Source organism: Gadus chalcogrammus, chromosome 9, assembly GCF_026213295.1.
Source record: "Gadus chalcogrammus isolate NIFS_2021 chromosome 9, NIFS_Gcha_1.0, whole genome shotgun sequence".
Classification (NCBI taxonomy): domain Eukaryota; kingdom Metazoa; phylum Chordata; class Actinopteri; order Gadiformes; family Gadidae; genus Gadus; species Gadus chalcogrammus.
The window spans coordinates 18482201-18500380 of NC_079420.1; the positions used below are offsets into that span (position 1 = coordinate 18482201).

The following is an 18180-nucleotide window of genomic DNA, read 5'->3' on the forward strand; positions in this document are numbered from 1 at the left end:
GAAGACTTATGCAATGAAATAATGCCTAAATGTTGTGTGGGTGAGACTATTCAATAGAGACCCATTACAATACATATGGATCGACATGACATAAGCAATTAATAATGTAGGAAAGAGCAGAGAATTGTACATAATAATTTGCATGAATGTACCAAAGCATTTGCAACTTGTTCAAATAAATGAGAAACTGCTTTTCTGTTGTGCACAAGTGACACAATGATGTGAAGATTGAGCAGGTAGTTTTGAGAATTTAAATTCTGATCTGAGAAATGTACCAAAGCGACTGAGAAAAACTGCAATATGTTGCTATAATGCACATTTCTGTTCTTTACACAAGAGGGCAGCCTTTTTCATTGTTCATAATTAAAACATATCCAAATAAAGGGAACTCAGGGAACTGCATGCCAACTACATCTCTGCCTATATACTGATAAAATAAACTATACACTCTTTATTAATGAGCCAATGTTGTCAAAGCGTTCCATTTTAGAAATTATATTTATTCGGAATGTGATTAAATCCCCATATATATTTTCAAACTGACAAAAGTAAATGCTAACGGTTGTTAGCATATTTAGATCATTGTTTTGATTGGCATCGATTTTTGTGCTTTAAACAACTTAACTAAACAAAAAAAACACTAACTAAACATTCACGTGATTGACAGGCTGTTCGACCTTTCACAAAGGGAGATAGAGGTGCCGGAGGACAAATCAAAGTATCCCTATTCCCCGAAAGCCCGCCCCCTCATTTCAGGCATTGCATGCCCGTGGGACAAGACATTACTTTTTTGCATGTAACAAGTGGTCGCTTGCAGTTAGCAAATTATCTTCTCGTCAACCGCTCCAATGGTTCCATTTCGGAAATAAGATATCTCAGAGAAAGCGTATACCTTTTCGATGCAGATACAAGTTTTTTTCTAGATGTTATGCCGTTTCAGAGAGGAGTCAAATGCGAAAAGGTAGGACGCTCTAACGTCAACAGGCGTTCAAGAGGGACAAGAGGAATGCATCGAGAAGAAGAGTGCACGCTGTAGACCTCCACGATACAAGGTAAACCAAGACACTAAACGTCTTCTCAAATAATTAGTTATAGCTTCTAAGGCTCTTGCTTCAGGGACTCTTTCCAGACAGGCTAAAAACTAAGGATTTCCCCACTCTGCTCACCCACCCCAATAGACTCCTGGCGCGGCGCTCACAATGTGGCTCACTACATGCATGACATTTTCATCACGGCGTTGTGATCAAAAGAAGCCCGGCATCCTATTAGGCTGGAATGGGTCTGTCTTCTGAATAGTTTTTGTTTGTTTTGAATATGCCTTCTTATTGTTTTGAAGTCTCGCTTGAAAATACCTTTTGTAACACGCGTTTCTGAAATGGACGGAGTTAGCTTGGTTACAAATGAGGAATACCATACGGGCGCAGACCCCATCTAGACTGAGAGAGGGGATTTGATCTATTCTAGTTTTAAACCGTTTCGACTTCAAACCATAGTCGACAGCCGTGAACTGTAAAATCGGCAAGTTATATTCACTTTTTCTCCATTGTTTTGCCACACAGAGGAGATAATATGGCAACGATCACTTGAACAACATGGAGCCCTTAGTGCGCAAATAATTGTTGTGAAAACAGACAATACCAAGCTTTATTAGCCTCTTGGTGGCACAATGCAAAAAAGTGGTTTTACGGATATAGGTCTACAGTCCTACTCCTGGACCACATGAATGTTGGCAGCACTCTCAATGTTTTCTCAACGTCCTGATCAAATGTCTCGCATGATCTATATATGTTGTCCACCTCATTCGTCTTGTGTCATCTGAGCCCCTTTCAGACTAAATCGTATTATCTGTCATACAAGATGATCTGATCTGTTAGAGGAATCTGTTAGTCACATTTTGAAACCCATCCCAAAACAAGGTTTTAGACCTCAACATAGCAACAGAAAATAGGAGCGTTGAACAACACTGCAAGTAGCAAGTTAATAGGCTCTCTACGTTGAAAACGAGAACCCCATGTATTTAGTCCATGCATGCTACTTACTACCTTATTCACCTTATTCACCTCAGAGCGTCCTTGAATAAGGCCTTATCACAGAATTCCCGTGTTGGTGACGCAAGTTGAGCAGCACTAAAGGTTTGGTTGTACCCAGGCATATTACGGTTGTCCCCAGCCACATGGTTTTAAACCTGGTTTAAACCTTCCCCAAACCTTCCCCCATTTCCCATGGTCTGAGCAGTGTTTAGTTGCATTAGGTTACCTTCTTGTAACCATCAAATCATTGATTATAATGACAGAAAAATGTGTCAATCTGTGCCCGTCTATTGACTGCATTCACTCATGGGTGCCCCCAGACAGTCATGGGAACAGATAGATCCAGAATGTATCATCCACTACAGTGTAATATGCATAGTAGGACTGATGATTTCTCATTGTGACCTCAAATTCACTTTCAAAGATCAATGCGTCATGTTTTATTTTTTCAATTTAGTGGAGTAGCCCAATGAGAGATTCAGAAGGAAATTGAATGCATGACATTTCTTAAGCTTCTTTTGATTATGGTTTTCATACCTCCTAATCCTTCCAGTTTTTCGAGTTTGAAATGTTTTCAGCCTAACAGCCAGCCCACAGGTTACTCTGTATGATGAGGAGTCAAATAATTTACTTGACTGCATCAATTATTCAATGTCCTATAACTTCAGTCAGAAAGATCATACAATCTGACAAATTAGCCTGTATTGGACACTTGCTATAGTATGTCAATGTGTTGGACGAATACATACAGGCCACAGCACATAAAGTTGTAAGGATGATCAAACTATTATTTGCTGTGTGGTTTGATTGTTTCACACCTTTCAAGAACTCCCTTGAGGTTTTGCGACCAAGCAAAGCCAACATGGTCACACACGTGTAGCATAACAAACATTATCTTCTCACTATTTCCAGTGACGCAGAGTTACAAAGTAAGTCTTTATTTATCATGGCCCATGATGTGCTCAGTTAGAACGCATTATTTGGAGTGTCCATATGGTTTTAAAGAGCCTGAGAAGGGCGCATCCAATGGGCAGGAGCATGATGTTGTTAAGATGGATCCATGTCCTGCTCCAAAGTCCATAAAAGACTAAAACAGTAACGCCACCATGGAGACAGTGGGAGCAATACAGATAGGACACGCAATGTTCGTTTTTTTTTATAGCTTTCTATCTACCACACATTCTTTATCCCTTGCTATTAGGCATAATAGCACACAGACATGGCTCGTACGATCTCGCTCCCTTACACACACACACACACACACACACACACACACACACACACACACACACACACACACACACACACACACACACACACACACACACACACACACACACACACACACACACACACACACACAGTGGTGGTGGTATGCAAAGGCTAGCCACTGTTGGATGTTTTAGTGTTGAGTCATGTTTTCTATCTCTCTTCTGCCTGCTCTCTCTCTCACTGTCCCAGTTTCTTGACTTCCAAGAGCTTAGCTCAGTTTCTTGGGTTTTTCTCCCCAACCTGCATGCACCCCCCCCCCCCTGCCCCCACTCAGAGAAAGGTGGTTGTCCTGTCTTGCTTTAGCATGTTGTGCACTCTTGTGTTCAGCTGTTGCTCTGCTCTTTGATGTTTCCAGCTGACACGTACTTACACTGCCCCTGAATAGTAGATTAGCTGCTACTGTTGTTCTCCCACAGCAACACTGTAGCGCTCTGTATTTAAATTGTATTCTAGTAATTAATTTCTTAATATTGGTAGTGTCTTCTCTTTGGTCGCTTTTATGTGTTCTCTATATTCTATATTTTCGGGTTCATAGGATGTTATTACTCACATTTATTCTTGCCTGTTTTAAACTTTTAATCATATTAAATATCCTTCTTTTGCATGTGCACTGATACCAAAGTTCAGCAGTGCATTACAGTGAATGAGGTTGTGAATGTCAGGTTTTGTCCCATGTCGGTCGGGTGTGTCCTTGGCATTGCGCTGGAGACCAGGCCAACAACTGGTTTACAATGCAGGAGATTATTTGAGGCACGCAAATGCATGTGACATGGCATCCCATTGGCTACTGCTGTAAACTCTCCCTGATGGCCAGTGTACCTCCAGGGTGCTTTATAGGTTCTCAGTTCGTGGCCCGCCGGGTCACAGACACCGTAGGGAATTCTTTATTATTGTTCGTCCCCTTTGTAGAGTCTGCTCACGTCGCTGCTATTCAATGTGATTCTGTAATTTCTGTGCGGTTTGTTGTTTTCGTGCATTGCTCCGTGCAGCGTGGCCTTCACGTAGAGGATCACGAACAGGAAGTGGCCCAGACAGCTGAGCATCGGTTTGTGAGCGAGAGAACCAGCAGAGTGCAGAGGAAGTGTAGAAAATAAGGCTTTTGTTCTCCCCTCTTGGCGATCCGGGGAATCACACACTGCTGCATTGATTATCTCACCAATCTCTACTGTGGTTGGCCGAAGTGAACATACTTGGGATTGAAAATTCCCATGCATAATGGCCCTCAATGCAAAGTGTTTGAGCAGCGTTTATTAAGGGCAGTGTTGCACTATGATAGCACTTGCGCCTACTCTAGCACACATGTATTTGCGCAGAATCTATATCTTTGTACTTTATCTTCACACGCGGGGCATTTTTTGTAACCTCTGCAAGTTGCAATCAGGCTATTCAATTGGGATTTTGCTATCTTGCATCCCTCAAAGTTACTCTTCAGTATGTTCGAGCTGTCCCCAGTTCCATTCCCCCCATTACCGTGACCAGGACAAGTGCTCCGTGCAGACATATGTAGTAAGCTTTAACCCTGTTGCCCTTTTAAAATGTACTGCAACATTATTCTTGAAGTTTTCATTTCCTGTTTTTCTGGTATTTTCTAAATAACCACTTTTGTTTCACTTTGAACTCAAGGCAGAGGAGGAGATAAATCACTGACCGTCTATAAGTGAATGTGTACATATATGTGCCTGTACATTTCTGCACTCATCTCAATTCCTGTGGTTGGAGTGCCCTGGTTACAGCATATGAAGCTGTTGGCTGGGTGTGGCTTTGCTTCATCTGGGGTGGGGTGATAGATTTAGACATGAACTGGATCTACTGAACTACAGATTTTTGGTAGTATTATGGTTGCCTCGCCGCTGTGGTCCGGCGATGGAAAACGTCATTACATATTGTGAAGCCAACATGGAGTGCCAACATTGCCAACAGGCAATTATGTATAATAGCGGTGACTGTTTTAAGGGCAAGCTGCGCCGTCATCAGATGCTTTTGGTGATTAGTCACCTCCCACTGGGACGATGCTATGACAGTCTGCCGTATTATTATCTACTTTTAAACACTTCTTTGCTCTTCAAGTCGAGTGACTAGATTATCGTCTCTTGTTTCTCTCTCTCTCTCACTCCCTCACTCTCTCACTCTCTCCCTGAAAAGGGAATCATGCATCTGAATCACATCAGCTTACACACTTTAAATGACACCACATTTCTCAAGTGATCAGCCCTGCAAGGATAGTAGCTGGGCCCTTGAATTTCAAAATGTATTTTTTGCTAGCACTACCACAAACAGAATAAAGTACACTTCCTAAGATACAAATGCGTCGCAGGGCTCAAGACATTTTCTACTGTTTGTACGTTTGCCACCAAACGTACAAACAGAGTTGGCACCCTTACAAATGAGTTGGACCTCCCTGTATTGGCATGTGGTATTTCACATACCATCCATCATTCATTTAAATAGATAGAAACCACCTTTTTTTTGCCATAACTGTAACTTACGTTTCCAGTGAGAGCATTCACCCCATGCTATACATCCAGCTTTGCTCAAAAACCTTCACCAAACATCCTATAATACACAACGCAAGACCTAAAACCGTGTTCTCGTTTATACCTCGCCGCGAAACTGCCCGACCCGACACATCAGTGCACGTCTGGTGTGCGACCTGCTATTCATTGAATATATATATATATATATATATATATATATATATGATTATTTGTTTATTTAATTAATTTTGCAGATGAAAAATACGGTCTTGTAACCACATGGTTAACAGTAAATGCTGCCCCTTTATCTCTGCCATGTCCGTTCCGCTAGATAACACTAAATTCTACACACTGGACCTTTGATGCAAATAACGATTGCACTCGAGTCGTTATCATACAACAATAAGCTACGATTGCAGCCATATTATGACCAGAATGTCTTTTCGAAAGTTTAATGCAGCCAACAGTTCCGCCCAGAAATGTCCAGTTCAACTTCAGACATTAAATAGCACTCTTTTAAGATTGACTTTGACTGTTCCTTGTTGTTGGTCACATGGCCTGTCTGGCAGAATGTTTTCTTTAGGGCCCGACCGATATTGATTTTTGAGTGCCGATGCCGATTATTTTCAGAGAAAAATTACGATTACGATTTAATCGGCCGATTAAAAAAAACAGCTAACACGTGCGTGCTGAGCAGTATGGTCTCACTGTTAGAGTCTACAGTATAACAAATTAACATGGCCTGGGACCTAAAGAAAAACAGTCAAAACATGCTCAAACAACGTGTCTTGTTGGTGAGGTGAGCGCGCAGCAGCCTGAGCGAGCGTGCTTTCATGTTGTACGGTAAAATTCAATCTCCTCTTTTTTACTCCAGCTAAAGTTGTTAGTTAGCAAGGCGAGTAGGAGCGCAATCTGCAGGATACTAAGCGCAATAACATTAAAAAAAAAAAAAAAAAAAAAATCGGTTGTAATCTGCGTCTTTTTGGCCGATGCCGATTATTTTCAAAAAGGCTATAATCGGCCGATTAAATCGGCAGGTCGATAAATCGGTCGGGCCCTAGTTTTCTTGAATTGTTAATGGTTTCAAATTACTGTTATCATTGCACATTTATGTGAGTGGATCTAGGTCTAGGATGGGTACGCACCCATTGTACACTCGGTAGATACGCACGCGTCTCCTTATAATCAATATATGGCTTTTTTAACTTGCCTTTATTTACTCTGCTTTGTGTGGACTCGATTCTGAGAGCACATCCTGTTTTATTTACCCATTTGAGCAAGAGAGATGAAGAGGAAAACACCATGTTGCCGTGACTGCAGTCTGTACTGTACTGACCCCACTCCCTAAACTCTTACCAGTGTAAATAATTAAATGCTGAATACAGAGTAACACAAATATCGATTTTTTGATGTTTCCTGTCCGTGCAAACAGGCCTCGATGAAGAATAAGCGAGCAGTGATAACAAGCTTTCTTGAGTTCTTAGATAACAGCATTCTTGTCCTTTTTTTTTTTTACCGTGCACACCACCAGTCTTTATAAGGTAATAAACTTTGCACTCTTTTTTTTTTTAATCTTTTTTTTATTTTTATCTTTTAACCTTTGTTTGCCCGCTGGTTGAAGGTTGACCAAGCCGTAAGCACACACGCATACATTTTTCCTAAACCTTAATTGAGTTTCACAGAATCAGTGGTAGGCAGGAGGTGCAAGTTGGGAAGGTTTGGCCATTAAAAAGGGGCAGGGTTTTAGTCATTCCTTTGCCAGTGGTCATGGCTATCATGGTTGTGCAAGACGGTAGATGCTCCGGGACCATGCTCTGTTTCCAGTGGTCACTTGTCTGGCAATAGGGTTAGCCACAGGAACCGCAAACACCAAAGCACATGTTATCATTGTCTTTTATCTTGGTCTCCCCTTTAAGGCTTGTACCTAAAAGGCTTTTCTTCCAGCCTGACCAAATGTGGCAGGTGTGGCGATAAGTGCCCCCTAGGGGCGTTAATGGTTGAAAACAAACGGTAATGTCCTAGTGCTCGGGGACAAATTTCTACCCCAAATTATCTTTTTTTTTTACGAATGTGGGTAAGATAATGTTGGTGTTAATATGGCAACATAAAAAAAACAACAGGAAGGTGAAACAGGAAGGAAAAATAATAAAATTGAACGTGCAGCACCTGTACATGTGGTTTTAGAAAAACGGTCATATCCGGAAGATATGAGTGTGCTATACGGATCTACTTGCCTCACGCGTTACTATGAGGATCGCAGGGGCATACTTAAATTCTGGTCAATAATTGGCATATTTGGTGTGTATCCAGGTCAGAATATTTCTCTTTTTTCGGTTGCTCTGTTGTACTCTCCATTTGTTGATAAGTACAAGCAATATACCCATAAATAGGACATGACTCGGATGTAGTGACCGAAGGAGTACTGCAGTGTTTATAAGCACTTACCTTGAAATATAAAACGCTTAACAACAGGTTTGCTTGTGAAACATTAAGTAACAGAACACGTCATTGCAAAATGTACTCGGTTTAAAAATCTCAGTCTCTTCACAGCTGCACTACTGAGGTTTATGGCCTCTTCAGATTGCTTTTCATGAGCCTGTCAATCACTCTAGACATACAGTTCAAACAAAGAGACGCCCTAAAAGTTTTAATAACATCACTTTTTTTCCAAATTGACCACACCATTTTAAGTTCTATAGGATGATGTTACCTCAAACCATTATTCAATCAATTATTTAAGAAGCCATTATAAGTTTTCTTTCCCCATAGACATAAATTTACCTTAGTTAAAGCAAGCATTTTATTTTGCAGTTTTGGAATAAAGTTTTGCTACTGCATAAAATTGTATAACCCCCACCCCCCTCTCTGCACCACCAAAAGTGAGAGGGTGAGTGAGAAAGGTGTCAGGGGGGAGATTATGTCTCCATTGTCTGCTAGCAAACCAATTCTGACAGCGGTAAAAATCACAATGACTGCCCCTGGCCCAGAGACGGGTGGGTTAGGCTCGATGCAAAGCATACTCCAGCGTAGAATGTCTTTATCCCAGACATTCTGAATGGACCACACCATTTTAGCCATATGAGATGATAATAGCTCATTAAATAACAGAGCAAGGCATTGGAAAATGTACTCCGTTTAAAAATAGACCAGATAGAATATTTCCATCTATTTCTGTGCATTTAATTAAAACAGCATGTTGCATAACATACGATAGTCGTTAGTGGCCAAAGAAAAATGTTTTTGTTTTTGCTTTGATCCATTTGAAGTGCTCTTGGTGGCATGTTGTTGCATGCACTTAAGTATCAGCAGAGAATTAAGGGCTTACAATTTGGCTTTTGCAGAGCAAGGGTGGATGCATATATATCATCAATATCATAGGCCTAACTGCCATTGATGAAGCGGCATGAAGAACAGGCTTTTCATCAACAGTGGCTCTCCTTTACATAACTGAAGGAGCTCATTCACATGCAGCTTTTTTCGCATTGAAAGTGTTTTCGTGCTTTACCTCAATTGTCCTTACAGCAGCCATTTATAGAACAACTAGAGCTGTTTTCCCTCGCTCTCTCTGTCTGTCTCTTTCTGTCTATTTCTGTCAGTCTCTCTCTCTCTCTCTCTCTGTCTCTCTGTCTCTCTGTCTCTCTGTCTCTCTGTCTCTCTGTCTGTCTGAGCAGCTTCTGTAGAATTTAGACCGTAGCAATGTGCTGTTTTCTATTTTCCCCTATTTTTTTTTTTTTTACCTTTCTCTCTGTTCCCCTCAGTCTTATTCTCCCTTTTCCCTGTTCTCCCCCTAACCCCCTCCACACACTTTTTCTTCCCCCTTGCCTCTCCCATTCCTCCCATTCCACACATATCTTCTGGCCAGCTGAGTTAGTCTCCCAAGCTTTTGGTGTAGTTTTCAGGATAGAGGAACAGCCGATGTCAGCATTAAGTTGTATAACACATAATTACAACAAGTTGTGGAAACATAGCCCCCCCCGCACCCATTCTCTGCTTCTCTGACCGCAGCCTTATGAGTATACTTTCAAGATTGAATAAAGGAGTTTCGTGTTTTTACTTAGGCCTAAGACATTCTACATTTGGAGTAGGCCTAACTTTGCTTTGTGTTTCTTCTTAAACATTTAACTTCTTTCTCTCTGGGAGGTTGTATGCTTGAGGCTGACAACGTCACTGCTCTCCTCTTCCCTGCAGTGTCTTTCTTCACTGGGCTATCTTAAGCACCAGTCTCTCAGTGTGGCCATTGGCAAGTGCTATCTCAAGTGGGCCGGCATTTTATCATACCACTTTAGATGTCTTTGCGCTAGCTTTGCTTTTTGGACACACACACACACACACACACACACACACACACACACACACACACACACACACACACACACACACACACACACACACACACACACACACACAGGCATAATTGCGCTGGTGGTACAATACCATCATGCTTATGCACAAGTGTATACACACTGCATGCAAGTGTGGCCCTGGCCATTTTGTTTCCATGTGTGGTAGTCATCCCATCTACTTTGTTGATGTGGAGAGAGAGACGGAGGGCCCTGGGCCCTCATTTCCTCATGACTGCAGCCGGTTTTATTCATTTTTTGTTACGGCAGAAACCTTTGCTTGGTTCACTGGTGTGGCACTAGGACCAGCAAATCTAGCTACTGAACTCCCTCTGCCTGATCCGCTTTGAAAAGGAGGCCTAATCATTACACAGCAGGTACTCCCACCACTATGAAAGCCCACTACTGCACTACTCCCACTTACCATCCGTTGTAATGAACAATTTGTTTTGTTTTGATGCTTGTCCCCTGTTTTAGCAAAAGTAAGGAAGCACCTAACACAATGTCACATTTTTGTTTGAATGTCAATTGTATTCCAACTGTAAAGAATATGACGGGTTCCAGTACTTGAAGTTTATGAAATATATTTGAAGATATTTCATAAACTTCAAATATTTTCCATGTAAAGCTGCTGGATGGACTTCATTTTGTTATTCAAACAAAAGCATCGGACAGGAGTTAAAGGTTTATGTTTAAATGAGTTGTCCCACATCTCTTCTTCTGGTGCCATCCCATCTTCTGGCTTCCCTCCTCACTGAGCCCTCCATCACTCCTCCCCTTTCCTCTTCTCCCTCCTCTATCCCCAAACTAACTTGTCCCTCATGTCTCTACACACACACACGCACGCACGAACGCACGCACACACACAGTTGGTATGGGCCTCTTCACAGGCGACTCCAGATTTAGAAGCTGAGGTGTTAAAGCTATTTCTGTTTAACTTCACTCTCTGTCTCCCTATCTGCCTGTCCAGGCCAGCTTGACTATATGTTCCTAAGGTCCAATGGGCTCTGGTTAGCTTTCATGATTCATTTTTACAATGCTATGTCTTTTTGGTATGTACTATGTTAAAGCGTACTTTTCCAAATGTAGGTGATTGGCTACATAAGAAAGGATTAAATCCAGAGTTGGAGATGGATACAGCAATCGATAAAAGACAATGCACAAATAGATGGACAAACTGACAAAAAAGGAAGAAAACAGAACCCGAAAGTAGCCACAGAATATCGACCAGTTATTTGTTCATGCTCGTTAGTTGGCTTAAGGTCACATGGCATTCATTTGTGACATAATGTATTGGCACATTAGATCAATAAATTATTAGCTGCTGTAAACAATGTTTATGTATCAGCATCGAAGACTAGCTACCAGAGGCGTTGGTTGTTCTCATGTGCATATTTTGGTTATTTGAACCCTTGACATTTGACGCCTTGTTATGGACAATTTAATCTGGGTTCAAAGGATTCCCATGGTGCACTAGGAAGTCCCTCCTAGAGTGAAACACTCACACTTCCTGGGAATGTCATCAATGGAACAGACATGCTCTTACTCACTCTGACTCAGTCGGCGAGATCTTCTGATCCCTTGTCCGATGTGTGCTTTGCTCTCACGTGTGCTAGCATATCAGACAGACACACCCAACAGAATAGATATCCCCCAGATTTATTTCCTAAAAACTATTGCATGATCAAATAGTTGTTCTATTTTTACCGTAACAATTGTAACTACATGAATTGTAAACTACAACATACCGACGTCATCCAAAGAGGGGGAAAATTCCCTTCCAGTGACACGGATGGGCATGTTTAAGAGACACTTAACATTTCTCTAAGACGTGGTGATTTACTTCACCGTGGAGGGTGAGGAAGTAAATCATCCATCTGCTCGTGTTGGCTGACCATGTGTTATGAGGCATGGACTGAGTGCTGGGACGTGAAGTACTGGTGGCCGCAGTGGCAGGCTTGACTAGTTGTTAGCATCTTCTTGTGGAATAAAAGCACTCTGCTGAGAACACTGTAAATCCTACCAGGGTAGAATATGGTCAAAAAACCTCTGTTAATCTCTTTCTAGCTTTTTACATCCATTCAGATGGCATTAGTTTTAGCGAGGCCATTATAGGTATAAGTGTCACTATAAAGTGGACACCCTGCGGTTTTGAGGTCTGGCACCCTTTGCACTTGGTAGAATAGAGGAAACCGGCATTGATTACCAGACGTGTTAGGGTAACCCAAAGGATGTCAAAATGTCAATAGACATGAGGAAGATAAGGTACAGAACTCGACTTACTACAGGGCTCAGCTTTAGGTTGAATCAAGGTCAATTTGAAACGAGTGTGACACAAAATAAAAGAGACATGAAATACAAAGAAGAGCCATTAACTGGCTGTGCCATTGTTGCCGTGCACTCTGAAAGCAGGCGAGCCCTTGCCGTCTCCCATTGGGTCCATCCAGGGGGTCCCCAAAGAGCAAGTGGCCCCTGGTAAAGAGATTGATTTAACATGGAACCCATGGTGGTAAGTGGGCTGGTCTGTGGCCGAGATGCACACACACACATTCGTATACAGACAGGCTCTCAGCGGGTGGGGGGATTATCTCTACAGACAAATGGACAGACGGACCAGAAGATTGGGGGATAAAAGAAACGCTGAACCACTCATTGTCCCTCGCTAATTGTTGTTGTACACTATCTTTTGTATCTTCCTGGACCGCTTTGCCTTTATCTTCTTCATTGGTTTCTATGGGGCAATTCCTTTACGTGGCTTGTATATCTCTTCCTAAGTTAAACTAGACTGATGTGGACTTCCTTGTAAGAGCTTAGACGTGAATATACAGGTTCTTTACAGATCTCTAAGCATGGAAATACAAACAATAATTGTGTATTCTTTAATATGTGGAATAGGACGGTGATTATGCATAACAGAATGTATATTATTGTTAAAAGCCCACAATAGCACTAAATCAGCAATTAAATATCAGGGTACGGACGGAGGAACATTTCTACTTGTATTATTAAATGTAAGGAGTACGGTAGCAGGATCCATGTTAATGATTTATTGTCTGCACAGGACATGACACATGAACAGGAGTCAGTATTGAGACATATTTGCCTATCTGTGCACGTGTTGCATACTCGCAAGATAACCTTAGTCGCAGGCTGCCAAAAGAATAGTTTGTACGTCCGTGCGAGCCTCAGCATGGGGGAATTTGTATGTGGTCACACTCGGTGGCTGCAGCACAACAACAAGATACACTCGGCTTTTGTTTTGCACGGCTCCATGGTTCACGTACCACTGTGCTGTTCCAAGTGATGCACAAGCAAGCAGGTGTCCACAAAAATGGTCTCAGGTGATGCGTGCAATGATTGCAAATACATGCATGAATGTATATGTGTCCATGGACCATCCTTTGCAGTTTGGTTGAAGCCTTTTAGGCCTTCATATGTATAGGTAGTATGTGAACTCAAACGCATAGTTCCTTATGATCATGTCTGTCAATGCGGATACACATGTGTACATTGAGTGCTCAAAATGTCCTGGCCCGTTCCCCTACCAACCACTTTTCTAAAGATCCCGCTTTTGTTTTCTCACTTCCTGTGGCCCAGCTGTGAATAGAGCAGCCACATCAAGGCACGGGGAACAGCTCGGCCCTTCACCCCTTGATCACCTCCTCCGTGACATCTCCCTTATTAGGACGTCAGTGCCCCATCAGGGCTGCTTCGACACGCTGGTTATTTATGCACATCAGATGCCCAGTCTCCCAGGGTTGCTTCAGCATGTTGTTTTCAGATTCTATATCCAGTGAAGGATTCATTGGCATACATTGTTCTCCCCACCCAGACTCATGGTTAGAAGGTTCCCACCACGGGTTAGAGGTCCCGCCTCATAGGCTATATGTGTATCTGCTTGTTTTACGCGTTGAGCGCTTTCCTGTTTTCTGTTGCGCTCTTTTTTTTATGTTTTTGTGCAGAGGAAATGTAATTTGAGGTCATGGCTAGGGCTGGGGTTAATTATGGCTCGGCCTCCTGTATTTGTACAAATGTCTGCCCTGTTTCGATATTATAAGAGTAGTTATTGGTCAAAATTAATTCAATGAATGTATTTCCTGTATTACTTATACTTGTACATGTTTTCATCACCTACAATTGAAGGGGAAATACAAAAAACCTTTTTTTTTTGTCTTCCTTTGGTGGTAATGTTGCTCTTTTAATTTATTTGTTGCAGTATCCAGAGCCATGAAACTGAATCCACAACAAGCTCCACTTTATGTAAGTATCTTCCCTTTACATTCTAATGTTTTGTTTTGTTACTTTTCTGTCTCTTACTTTACTACATCCATTTGCGTAATAGGGTGACGCCATTTCTTGAGAACATTCAGCGAAAACTATCCATAATGCCACATCGAGGGAAGGAATTTAATTGAAAAAAGACATTGAATGAATGAAAGAATGAAATTGAACTGCAAAATACATAATATGGAGATAAAGTAATCAATTTGTTTTATTTGTCTAATCAAAAAAAGATGCATTGAATTACGAGAAGGAAATCCCACTTCTTCCCGTTCTTCTTTCTGCATCCTACAACCTAAAGGCCATGAGAGGAACTTCATGTCAGTCCCTACCGCCTGGTCCCCACAAACAGCCTTTCATGGAAGCCTCTTGATTATTATTGATATTGGCTAATGAGACCTTGAACTCAATTGTATCAAACTCTTTACATTTATTTTTCTATTAGGTTCTTTGAATGTAGACACGGTGCCAGGCGGAGCATGATGGCATATTTGTGGTGCCTTTGAACCACTCATTAAAAACGGCTGTTTTGGTCACATGAAATTTACGCGACCTGCCTATTATGGGTGCGGTGGATACTTCCCATCCCACCCCTGTGACACATCACCGTGTAGCATTCTAGACAAAGCCGGAGCATAACTGAATGCGTCATAGTCAATTAAAGCATTACTAGTAGCAAGCAATATGGGCTGCTTCAGTTATTAGCCTACATTGACCTTAAATGCTCTAAGGCTCACCAGACAACCATCTGTACATAATCAACCAAGACATACATTCAACTGTTATTTTGAACTAACCCACTAGAGGGAAGCGAGAAATTATCTCTATATGACATGTTTGCTTGTCGGCAGTCAAGAATAGAAAATGCAAGGAAACGGAAACGCAATGGCCTGCATTTGTTGGCCACAGACGCACACACATGCACACACACGAGTACACGCTGGCCAAATGTATTTTCCCAGATGAAATTGGCAAAGACTCTTAAGTCAGTGAACAATGACATTGCGTGAAAAAAATAACATTCCAAAAGTAATAGCAACGGAAACATGTAACTGTCCCTGTAGTACAAATGGAAATGGAAAACGTTAATATAAAAAAGGAAATGTGCATAAATTGTGTTCCAAAACGTTATGATATCAACCAATAAATGCCACATGCATAACCAGTTAGATGACTGAATTAGTCTGCAGCAAGGAACACATGATTCACTTTGACTTCAGCCATGGCAGCCCGGTACACAGGGCGGAGTCCTCTGAAAGACTGAAGGGAGAGAACAATTAGAGGCAATGCAAGGCATGGGCAGAGTGAGTAAACCAGCATCGATATGCCAACCAATTGCTCATGATGGTGACTCAATGCAGCAGCAGTGGTCTGCAATGTCACCACGCACGCGCACATGCACGCATGTCCACACGCATGGACAAAAACACGTATTGAAACACACATGCATAATGAAACACACCCACACACATACAGACAAACGGACACATAGAAACACATAGACACAGACAGACACTCGGGTATGTGTAGTTTGAGATGATTGTGCTAATAATAACAAATGTGTAATAAGATGTTGTCCACCATGGAGCAGCACCATCCCATTGAAGTAGCACCACATTGACAAAGCCAAAAGCTGGAGTCTGTTTTTAGTTACTGGGCTCGATAAATAAACTGTCAGTCATTTTCTTTGCATAAATAAAATTAAACTGAAACGGTCAGTTCTATTTTTATGCATTTCTTTTTGCATTTTTTGGTTGGTTGGATGACAAGAGTCTGACTATGAGAAGATCCTCTGCGACTCCGAGAGTGTCGTATTTCATTACGCTGTTGACCCCAAACTTGGCTAAACAGTTTAACTCTGGGACTTTGTGCTCCCTTCAGTTTTGCCGTCAATCAGTGTTAGCCATGCTAGATTTGCGCTAACCCTTTTATCATTTATGCTAGCTAGTGACTCAGCAGTGTGTGTGCGTGTGTGTGTGTGTGTGTGTGTTGTGTGTGTGTGTGGTGTGTGTGTGGTGTGTGTGTCTGTGTGTGTGTGTGTGTTGTGTGTGTGTGTGTGTGTGTGTGTGTGTGTGTGTGTGTGTGTGTGTGTGTGTGATTGCAAGAGGCCCCACTCTCCAGCTCTTGCATTACATTCATGTCTCTCGAAGCACACAATGAAACCAGTGCTGTAAAAGCCTTTAGCAATGCTACGTGGCTAAGTAGTATGGGCACTGCCGCCGCCTCAGGCCACAAAACTGTGCAGTCTGTGGGACAGAGATGAAGAGATAACCTTTGACGCTCCGCTCGGTCCTCACAAAGCCACCGCTGTCATAGAGGCAGAGTGAGGGGGAAATGTGGTTCTGTCATCAGAAGATGACTTTTGTGACTAACGACAGGGATAGATGTAGCCCCACTGAATGCGTGACTCTGGACAATATTTATTCATTTCTTATTGGTCAAAGCCTTCATTCAAAGTATACCCCCACTCCCCCAACAAACACACACACACACACACAAACACTCACACCAACACTCACACAATCACACAACCACATACACATGCAAACACACCTACACACTTTTCATTCAGGAACGACTACGCACATGTCAGTCACTCACACCCACACATTGAAGAAAGACTGTGTGTGTGTTTGTGTGTGTGTGTGTGTGTGTTTTGTTGAAGCATCGTCTGTGCTTTTGCTAGTTAGGGGGCAAAGGCCAGAACGTTGATAGTGGTTGAATAATGGACCTTTTCTCTGTCCGTCTCTACCAGGGGGAGTGCGTGTTGACGGTGTGCCTGGAGGAGGAAGAGGCATGCGGGCCTGGGCACGATGCAAAGAGCGGGGACGGCGGCGGGGAGAAGGTGTTCTACCTCCTGTTCTCCGGCTCCACCCAGCGCCATCTCACCACGACGCTGCAAGTTAGCAATGTGACTCTACAGGCCGTATGCCCAGGTAGCACACACACACGCGCACGCACGCACGCACACACGCACACGCACACACACGCACACACAATTTGCAATCTATTTTCAATGTATTTTCAATGTTAAGTGGCTTCCCTTAAGGAGTTGGGGGAACTACCTTCCAACAAATCCACAAAAGTGGGTTTCAGCCAGAGGACCCAACACAAGGGACGGGAAGTGGTTTTCTTTTTGACACCCGGGACCCTGGAGTTGCTGGTTGGCTGGCCACAGACCCAGGCCTTCCAGCCTAGCCCTGTTAAGCCCCTTGAACCCTCGCAGAGCAGAACGTTTCTGCTCGACTGGGTGTTTTAACAGCCGAACCGCTGCCGTTTGAAGTTCTGACACATTCCTCGGTAATGGATTAAGTAGATGGAGAGATGTAAACATTTACAGCTTGTGACAGCGTTGGTCAGAACACGTGCCTGCCTTTTCTCTGGATGTGTGTGTGTGCTCTTTAGATAGGGGAAAAATAGTTGTTTGGGAATATTTTGATACCTAGAAAAATGTAGATGTTGGAGATTTCTACACCACAGAAGTGCTTTATTCCTAGAATGTTTGAAATTGGCTTAAAATATGTGATTGACCTCTATTAATTATAAATGATGGTAATTCTGCATTAATTATGAAGATTTGGGGTTGATTCCGTTTTAATAACACAGACACCACACTTGAGTTATTATATTGTTGTTAGTTTAGATTAGCATCGACTCATTTTCGAAATGGAGGCAGACAGTTAGCAGGCACGACCCGCGAGACAGTTCGTGCCTGCGTAGCCGCAGCCCGGCCCCTGACTGATCCGTGAACAAACTGCTGAGATTTGGATATGCAGCCAACTG

General features: G+C 42.4%; 1 protein-coding gene across 2 annotated transcripts in view; it reads left to right on the forward strand.

Annotated features, from left to right (window-relative positions):
* Positions 1 to 767: 767 nt before the first annotated feature.
* The window catches only part of si:dkey-172h23.2 (uncharacterized protein LOC393772 homolog), a 29183-nt gene continuing 11770 nt past the window's right edge, over positions 768 to 18180 (forward strand). For both annotated transcript variants that reach the window (XM_056598906.1, XM_056598907.1), the window contains exons 1-3: positions 768 to 1052; positions 14333 to 14376; positions 17153 to 17333. In XM_056598906.1, the coding sequence (XP_056454881.1) occupies positions 14344 to 14376; positions 17153 to 17333 (214 nt within the window). In that variant the 5' untranslated portion in view covers positions 768 to 1052; positions 14333 to 14343. The remainder of the gene's footprint in view (positions 1053 to 14332; positions 14377 to 17152; positions 17334 to 18180) is intronic.